This window comes from Ctenocephalides felis, unplaced genomic scaffold, assembly GCF_003426905.1.
Source record: "Ctenocephalides felis isolate EL2017-DRISC unplaced genomic scaffold, ASM342690v1 CF-g0.4_SCAFFOLD_00845, whole genome shotgun sequence".
Lineage (NCBI taxonomy): Eukaryota > Metazoa > Arthropoda > Insecta > Siphonaptera > Pulicidae > Ctenocephalides > Ctenocephalides felis.
This window is the reverse complement of record NW_020536999.1, coordinates 93,540,564-93,550,428: the sequence shown is the minus strand read 5'-3', so window position 1 is coordinate 93,550,428 and position 9,865 is coordinate 93,540,564. Positions and strand designations below refer to the sequence as shown.

At 31.3% G+C, this 9,865-nt stretch overlaps 2 protein-coding genes across 2 annotated transcripts in view; both read left to right on the top strand.

Annotated features, from left to right (window-relative positions):
- LOC113363078 (ankyrin-3-like) overlaps positions 1 to 6,637 on the top strand; it is an 8,661-nt gene extending 2,024 nt beyond the window's left edge. The window contains exons 3-5 of the mRNA XM_026605565.1: positions 4,472 to 5,425; positions 5,488 to 5,717; positions 6,095 to 6,637. Of these exons, the coding sequence (XP_026461350.1) occupies positions 4,472 to 5,425; positions 5,488 to 5,717; positions 6,095 to 6,637 (1,727 nt within the window). The remainder of the gene's footprint in view (positions 1 to 4,471; positions 5,426 to 5,487; positions 5,718 to 6,094) is intronic.
- Positions 6,638 to 7,933: 1,296 nt separating this feature from the next.
- Positions 7,934 to 9,865, top strand: part of LOC113363077 (ankyrin-3-like) — a 12,009-nt gene continuing 10,077 nt past the window's right edge. The window contains exons 1-2 of the mRNA XM_026605563.1: positions 7,934 to 8,018; positions 8,488 to 8,987. Coding sequence (XP_026461348.1) covers positions 7,934 to 8,018; positions 8,488 to 8,987 — 585 coding nt within the window. The remainder of the gene's footprint in view (positions 8,019 to 8,487; positions 8,988 to 9,865) is intronic.

Sequence of the window (9,865 nt, the reverse complement as noted above, 5' to 3'; positions counted from 1 at the left end):
CAACGCGCGCTATTGGCCAGCACTGATTTTTAAATTTAAAAACCAAACTATCTCTTACCCGATTCGGCCTGTTTTGGAGGAAAAGACTTATATCTTCCTCCAAAATGATATTTATGTCCGATGAATGTCCGCATCTCCTTTCTAATGTAAACTTCCTGATACATCCCATGTGCAATCTAAGCAGATTCTCACATTCTAAACAAACTGTTAAATTATTTTAATATAATAGATAGTTTAAAAAAATTAAGATTGTTAAAGAAATTGGTAAAGGATTTAATACCAAGACAGTATATTATATAAAACGAATATTGATGATGGCACTCACTTTGGTGCAAAGGTTTGAAAGTTTTTATATCAAAACCAGGAATTTAATTAAATTTTTATATTTCTACGAATCTTAGTATTAATTAGTAATTAAAATACTATTATTTAATAGAGCACTTTAATTGAGATTGATATAATTGATATTCTTGGAATAATTTTGCAAGCATAGAAAGTTATACATGTGTAGGTGCATAAGCTTTTTTTTGTTTGGAGCAAAATTTTGCAAAAAAAAATATGAAATGGTATATTTTTGAAAATGCAGTTTTTGCAGAATTTAATAAGCTTTTCAAAAATATATATTTGCTTGTTTAAGTAAGTTAAAATATTTCAAAAATAGTAAAAAAAATGTCTAAGATGTTTAGATAAGTTTTTCTTGTTTAGCATGGATTTGTGAAAAAATTTATATATCAATATATGTTCATGTATGTAAAAAATTATATAGTACATATTAAGTTTTTTGAGAATGTATAAAAGTTATTAATTATGTCATAAAAATATAATAATAAAAAATGAAGAACCAATGACAAACCATTTCAATTGCTATTAACACTAGTGGGGGGTGGCATCGTGCCTCAAGGCAAATTGCTGGAACTTCCCGTACCGTACCGAAATGTTCGAGGAATACTGAATGTTTTCAAATAAATTATTATAAATATTGTAACATTGTCTAATATTTATAAGTATTATATAAACTGAATTGCAAAGTTGAAATTATTTGTTTAAAGTATATTAGAACTATAGTCAGAATTAAAATAAAATCTGAATTATTTTCGATATACAAAAATGAAAAAAATTAAGCAACATTTTTTTTCCAAAATCAATTATTTGTTAAGACAAGCAGAAAGTTCTTTGAATCATTCAAATCGGACGTTTAGTTCTCTCAAAAACTGCCATTTTTTACATATTTAGCTCGGTATCTTCGAAGTGGCTGGGCCTACCTTTGCCAAAAACTAATAAACACTTCTCTCAATCATTACTAATTGAACAAAAAGGTAAAATATTTGTTAAATACTAAAGAAATGCTAGATGTTTAGATAAGTTCTAATGTGACACTTTGTAGTTTAGAATGCAATTTTGAGCATATTTATTTAGACAATGTATATTAAAAATATGTGCATTGTAGTAAATTTTATAACTTTTCAAACATATATAAATCACCAATAAAAATTTACAAATATATTTTAAATTTAATCAAATAAAACTTGAAAAAAAAATGTCGAGCTACATAATGATTCTCCATTGGTGATTCCTACATATATTTATATTATATGCTAATTTTTTTATCAAAACCCTTTCTCAAGGTTTAAACAAAGGTCCAGTAATCATGATCTCACCTGTTCTCACTTAGATCTTATGCAATCGCCTTACCATTTCGTATATAATTAAATCTTAAGATGGTAATGTCGAAGAAAAGTGATAGTACATTTCACATGAATAGTCCAAGAAATGAATAGATGAGTTCCTTGCTTTCTTTTCGAGATGATAATCTCTTCCATCTTCAGTTAAATATTCGCATAATTGACCAACTGGGCTCTTTGAACTTTAACACAAGGCCGGAGGTAAATGATTGACAACTTATTATTGGAGGAAAAGATTGAATGAGACTAAAAACAATTATGAAAATGGGGTTTTATAGTACTTAAAATAAGCTTTAATTAATGAGTATTTCTGCGTGTAAAATGAGTGAGCTATCATGCACATAAAGGACGCATACAATGTTTTGTTTCATTTAAATAAAATAGTTTATGAGTGCCATTTCCACCAAAATTGAAAATAATCGTATTCTATCTAGAATTAACTTGGTTTACGAGATGTTGATGGATTCTAGAAAATACAACTTTAGTACAAACGATTTCCAAAAAGCTCATAATTTCATGAAAAAAAATCTATTTAAAAAAGAAAAGATACCTATAAAGGTATATAAATGAAAATTCAAGGTATTTTACTGACTAATTATTGCTTTTTATTATTTTTCTGTTACACAAATATTAATAGTGTCCAACCAGAGTGTCTTTCGAGTCCTTCAATCCTTCGCCATTTCAAAATAAGAGAAGTTACGGTAAAATTTATGATAGATAAAGTTGTAGGTCATTTAATTACCATTAAAATAGTGTATTACAAGTACTGATAAAATCGGAATTAAAAGAGTTATAATCCAATTAATGCCGGGGTGGTGAAAGAGTGCAAATTGTTTTCACTTCTGAACTTAAGATTAAGATTAGTCTATTTCCAAAATATCAAGCAAATTGGAGCACAGTAAAAAAAATCGCAAAGCACACGCTTTTTTCCTCTCTATTTATTGCAATAATTTTGTTGATCGTAGGTTGAATAGAGCACAGGATTTGATAAATTAATTCACTTCAAATATAAACTTAAGTAATAATGTATATTGAATTATTAGTGAAAAAAAATGTAATTTAGATCGTAAATTACTAAAAAGCAGTTAAAATATGGTACAAATTATAAAAATTATAGGCAACATTATTGAAGCAATTATTTTGGGTTAAAAAGTCCAAGGTGTTATTGTACCTTTACCGCGAATGCTATTTATTAATTCTTTCTGAATTTGTTATACTTTTTAAAAGACTTCCATTTTCAACACGTGATCATAAATTACAAAGGCAGACGATGATTTTTTGTGTGATAAATTTGGAAAATTAATGTTTTTAGTCGTGAATAAACAAAAAATCATTTATTATACATCCACATCTACAGGTATGACTGAAAAATTGTATAACCCTTGGCATTAAAATAAATTGAGCTATTGGAAATAAATTTGTTCTATTAATTGTAGTGTATAATTTTTAATATACAATTTTATTGAACATTTTTTAATATTTGTTAGAAGGATATTTAAAGTGTTAATTGTGGGAATTGAAAATAATAATTTTATTTGAAACAGTTCTACATTCAACATCACTCATATATTGGTGTAAATAGTAATTCGAGAGCCAATAATGATTATTTTCAACTGAACGGTATAAATATTAGTGAAGGATATTAAAAAACGTAGATGTGGGTACAGGACAACGTCTGTCGGGTCACCTAGTATATATATATATAGTATGTATGTATGTATGTATATATGTATATATGTGTCTATAACAATTTCAAATTGTTTATTTATATAATAACAAATCTTTTATTCCGTAATGCGTACAAATGCGTAATTGAGGCCATAAGAATCCATTTCGACACGCCGAAGAAAATCACGCAACGGATTCTCTCAAGAAGATGATTTTAGAATACTAAATAGTTTATAAATAAATAGTTAATTTGTTTAAATAAAAAGGACATTTGTTACATTGTTGTTTATAGATTCGATTCGTGTAATCTGTTACATTTGTTATATATAAATATATTGTTGTAAATAAATTAATAAGCGAATGTGATAGGTAGATTTTTTTTAGTTTGGGGCTAAATATTACAAAATTTTGTTAGAACAATGTGTATTTCAAAAATGCAGTCTTGTGCAGAATTTAATGGAAATCTAAATATATATAAGGTTCATAAGCGATACTACAAAATTTTCTCAATATTTCAATAATAGTAAAACTTGAAGGTGTCACTTGTTGAAAAAACTAAATCTATTAGTATGATTCCATTTTTTGTAATTTTTTGTCACAAAACTGTATATTTCTAAAAAAGCAATTTAATGCAAAATTTAATAAGCTTTATAAATATACATATAACGCTTTTATATTCTTGTACAAAATTTTTGAAAATTTGAAGCATGATGAAAAAATGACATTTATGATCCTTCATGTATGAGAGAAAGTTTTATCATATAATTACACAGTAAAGACATATGTAGTTTTAAACACTTTGGCCATCACTACTATACAATTCCGTTATGGCCGCATGTTGGCCAGCCCTGGCTTGATTACTTTTATCAGTCGACTGATATGATAACAATAATCTTGTTAGATATACATTTAAATGTGTACTTGACACATTGTGTAAATTCGAATGAACAAAACTAGTTGATAATTTTTTTAGTGAGAGTTTATAATGTAAACATAAGAGTTTTGCATCCACAATGGCAAGTAATCTGCCAACATCCATTGGGAGTAAAATAAGTATACCTTTATATTGAATTCCTGTCATGATTACAACTTTCTACACATTTACTAAATTTCGTTTTTAGGGCAAAATGAGGAGCCGAAAGTAATAAATGTTGATAAAATAGCTGCAAATCCTGCAGTCAATAATAAAAAAGAATTGGTATCTCCACTTTTGTTAGACAAGAATGCTAAAATAAGCCATATAGCTAACAAAAAATGGTCGGCCTTGCATGTCGCGGCATACAACGGCGAACTAGCAAGGGTTCGATATTTGGTAGGCCTTGGTGCCAAAATAGATGCCGAAAGTAAGGACAAGTTGACGCCACTCCATTGCGCAGCTATGAATGGATTCAAATATGTAGTTCAACTATTGATCGAAAGAGGAGCAAATATTGAAGCTATCGATGATCAACAACAAACGCCATTGTATGTCGCAACTCGAAATGGTCACTTGGAGGTTGTGCAGATTCTGGTTACTAGAGGCGCCAATGTCGATGCTGTTATTGAAGGAAAGACTCTATTGCACATTGCAACTCAAACTGGTCATTTGGAAATAGTGCAGTTTCTGATTAGTAAAGGCGCTGATGTCAATGCTGTTAATAAAATAAATTGGACTCCATTGCACATTGCATCTCAAAATGGTCACTTGGTAGTAGTGCACATTCTGGTTAATAAAGGCGCCAATGTTAATGCTGTCGATGTAGAAAATTGGACTCCATTGCACCTTGCAACTCAAAATGGTCATTTGGAGATAGTGCAGTTTCTGGTTAGTGAAGGCGCCAATGTTAATGCTGATAATGTAGAAAATTGGACTCCATTGCATCTTGCAACTCAAAATGGTCATTTGGAGATAGTGCAGTTTCTGGTTAGTAAAGGCGCCAATGTTAATGCTGATATTGTAGAAAATTGGACTCCATTGCACCTTGCATCTCAAAATGGTCATTTGGAGATAGTGCAGTTTCTGGTTAGTAAAGGCGCCAATGTTAATGCTGATATTGTAGAAAATTGGACTCCATTGCACCTTGCCACTCAAAATGGTCATTTGGAGATAGTGCAGTTTCTGGTTAGTAAAAGAGCCATGTTAATGCTGATATTGTAGAAAATTGGACTTCATTGCACCTTGCCTCAAAATGGTCATTTGGAGATAGTGCATTTCTGGTTAGTAAAGGCGCAAATGTTAATGCTGATAATGTAGAAAATTGGACTCCATTGCATCTTGCAACTCAAAATGGTCATTTGGAGATAGTGCAGTTTCTGGTTAGTAAAGGCGCCAATGTTAATGCTGATAATGTAGAAAATTGGACTCCATTGCATCTTGCATCTCAAATGGTCATTTGAGAGTAGTGCAGTTTCTGGTTAGGAAAGGCGCTAACGTTAATGCTGGTATTGTAAAAAGGGGACTCCGTTGCACCTTGCATCTCAAAATGGTCATTTGGAGATAGTGCAGTTTCTGGTTAGTAAAGCGCCAATATTAATGGTGTTGATGTAAAAAATGGACTCCATTGCACATTGCATCTCAAGAAGGTCGCCTAGAGGTTGTGCAGTTTCTGATTAGTAAAGGCGCCAATGTTATTGCTGTTGATGTAGAGAAGGGACTCCGTTGCACATTGCATCTCAAAATGGTCACTGAAAGTAATGCAGATTCTCATTAGTAAAGGTGCCGATGTCAATGCTGTTACTGAAAAACAATTGACTCCATTGCACAGTGCATCTCAAAAAGGACATTAGAGGTTGCTCAGTTTCTGATTAGGAACGGCGCTGATGTCAATGCTGTTAATAATATAAATTACACTTCATTGCACATAGCATCTCAAAATGGTCACTTGGAGGTGGTGCAGTTTCTGATTAGTAAAGGCGCTGATGTCAATGCCGTTACTGAAACCAATTGGACTCCACTGCACAGTGCATCTCAAAAAGGTCACCTGGAGGTTGTGCAGTTTTTGGTTAGTAAAAGCGCTGATATCAATGCTGTTAACAAAACAAATTGGACTCCATTGCACATTGCATGTGAAAAAGGTCACCTGGAAGTTGTGCAGTTTCTCATTAGTAAAGGTGCCAATGTCAATACTGTTATTATAGGAAATCGTACTCCATTGCACTCTGCATCTTATAATGGTCACAAAAATATCGTCAAAGAATTAATAGACAACGGTGCAATAACAAATGCAATAAATTTGAATAATAAGACACCAATAGACTTTGCCTATGAAAAAGGGCACATGGAAATCGTCGATCTATTGAAAAATTAAGCAACACATCTACATAATAGTTAGAAACAAACCATTTTTGTTGTATTGAATGACAATGTGTTTTAAATTAAAAGAATTTAATAGAAAAGTTTAGTTTATATTAATTTGAACCTGAACTTTAATCGTGTATGCACTTTCTGCAAAGAATAAAGATGAAGAATGCTTTTATTTTTAGAATTGTTTGTACATAAATAGATTTAGCAATTAACACTTGAATTAGCGATAAGTTTTATTACAATTAATATTGTATTAATTAATTAATAGTTAATTGTGTCCAATCGATCAAACGACGTACAAGTAGTCGGTGAACATCAAATTCCGGGTGATCTAGATGATAAGATGAGTGAACATCAAAACATTTGATATATTAAATAAGCAATAAAATTATACATACTCTCTAATAATACGATACTAAATAATTATCAAAACTGCAATAAAAATATTTCATTATAAATGAGTGTCTATTTGTCAAAAGTCAGCTGATCTACTTTTGTACCAGCCTATCTGTTCACCCGTTTTTCTGTATATTTATTTTTCTAGATGTCTACTTGCGTATCTGTCAGACTATGTTGCAGCTTGTCTACCAGTTTACATGTCTACTTATCCAACTGTCTATCTGTCATCCTAGTATCAATATTTTATATGTTTATGAATCATCAATAATAGTAATATTCAGACCACCAAAATGTTATTTTTTTAACTTTGTTAATTTAATAATACATTGAAAATATAGCAAATTAAGAACAAGAGCACTATGATCATACTGATAATTTATTCTATTATTTTCGCATGTTGGCCAGCACTGGCTTGATTATTTATCAATCAACAATTTGCAATTGATATGATATCGATGTTAGATATATAGTGTATTGTACTTTTACTATTCGCTGAATCAAATGAGCAAGAATAGTTGATAATTTTTTAAGTGAGTGTTTGTACTGTTATATAAGTTAGTCTTTTTGCATCAACAATGAGGAAATAGTCTGCTACATCCACTGAAAAGTGCAACACGAGGAAATATTTCAGGCCATCAGAGATAACATTTGCAAAAAGTCCAAGATTTACTCAACTCCTGCAGTATTCAATTAAGTAATATTGTCGATGAAACCAATAAAAACAATACACCCTGCATAGTGCAGTTGAAGAAACAGGTATGAAATAGTCCAAGCATACTATTAAGAAAGTGGGAATTGAATATAAATGCAACGAATGAGGATGGTGACACTGCCTACACGTGGGTGCCAAAAAAAACTATGATCGACTGATACACTTGCTCCTCAAGCAGGAGCAACCGTGATGTTGTCAACAAGGAAGGCGAAACATTTCTGGATATTGTTAGGAAATTGGCAATTCGAACAAGAATCTGCAAAGCAACCACCAGGTGAAGAAAAATAAAGATATATCTAACAACAAGGACCATCTGAAATAGTTACAGGTACAAAATCAAGTGACCTTATCTTGAATTGTCATAGCTTTCTACAAATTAATAAATTCGTATTTAGGGCAAAGTGGTGCACAAAAATAAAGAAGTTGACAAAAAAGTACAAATCCTGCAATCGATAAAAAAACGATTAGTAAGTCCACCTTTATTGGGGTAGAAATGCTAAAATAAACCATATAAGCTAACAAGAATTGGTCGTCTTTGCATGTCGCGGCATACAACGGAGAATTAGCAAGGTTCGATACTGGTAGGCCTTGGTGCCAAAATTAATGCCGAAAGTAAGGACAGGTGACGCCACTCCATTGCGCAGCTATGAATGGATTCAAAGATTGTAGTTGAACTATTGGTCGACAAAGGCGCGAATATTGAGGCTAACGATGATCAGAACGAACGCCATTGTATGTCGCAGCACAGAATGGTCAATTGGATATTGTGCAGTTTCTGGTTAGTAAAGGCGCCAGTATTAATGCACTTAATGTAGAAAATTGGACTGCATTGCATATTGCACCTCAAAATGGTCATTTGGAGGTAGTACAGTTTCTGGTTAGTGAAGGTGCCAATGTCAATGCTGTTGCCGTAGAAAATTGTACTCCATTGCACATTGCATCTGAAAATGGTCATTTGGAGATAGTGCAGTTTCTGATTAGTAAAGGCGCTGATGTCAATGCTGTTAATAAAACAAATTGGACTCCATTGCACTTTGCAACTCAAGATGGTCACTTGGAAGTAGTGCAGTTTCTGGTAAGTAAAGGCGCCAATGTTAATGCTGTTGATAGAGAAAATTGGACTCCATTGCACTCTGCAGCTTATATTGGTCATCAAAATATAGTCAATGCATTGATGGACAAAGGTGCAAACACTAATGTAGTAGATCTCAATAACAAGACCCCAATAGACCTTGCATACGAGGCAGGGCAAAGGAATCGTCGAACTATTGCAAAATTAAACAAAATCTTTGAATAGTATTCAGAAAACTAACCATTTTTATTGTATTGTATCACAATGGTTTAAAATTAAAGAAATTTATAAACAGTTAGCTTATATTCCTTCGATTAATAATGCCTGCAAATACTTTTTAGCCTGAAATTCAAACATTTTGCACTTTTTGCAGGAATAAAATGCTTATATTTTCAAAATTGTTTGTACAGAAATAGTTTAGCAATAAACACCTATATTAGTGATAAGTTTCCTTACAATTAATGGAATAGATTGCGTCCAATAATCGATCAAACGACGTACAATGAGTCGGTGAACATCGAATTCAGTGTGATCTAAATGAATATTTATGTAATAAAAAATCAATAATATTATAAATACTCTCTAGTAATGCGATATAAACTAGTTGGTATTGGTATTTTGCCTTGAGGCAAGTTACATAAACTTTCCGATATGTGTAAATAATCGACTTAATCAATAAAAATAAATTAATTTATGAATGATTAGTATGAAAACGAACAACCACATTAACTCGGAATATTTTCTAAGAGCAAATTTTCAAAAATCAACCATTTTTTTAATTGAACCAGTTTCCGTAGGACTTTAATGGTTTAGTATGTTTTTTAGACCAAGTACTCTATCGTTATACCAAGTAAATCGTCTAATTTTAATTTTAACAAACGTCGAAAAAACTCTCATTTTCTCAAATTTTGATGAATTTTCAAATTAAACTGCATGTCGTAAAACCCGTAATATTTCAGTAAGTTCTATGAGACCATGATATACATCGCCAAAAAAGTTTCATAAAAATCGGCTAAATTTTTTTTCAACAGTTAATTATAAGAAAACGG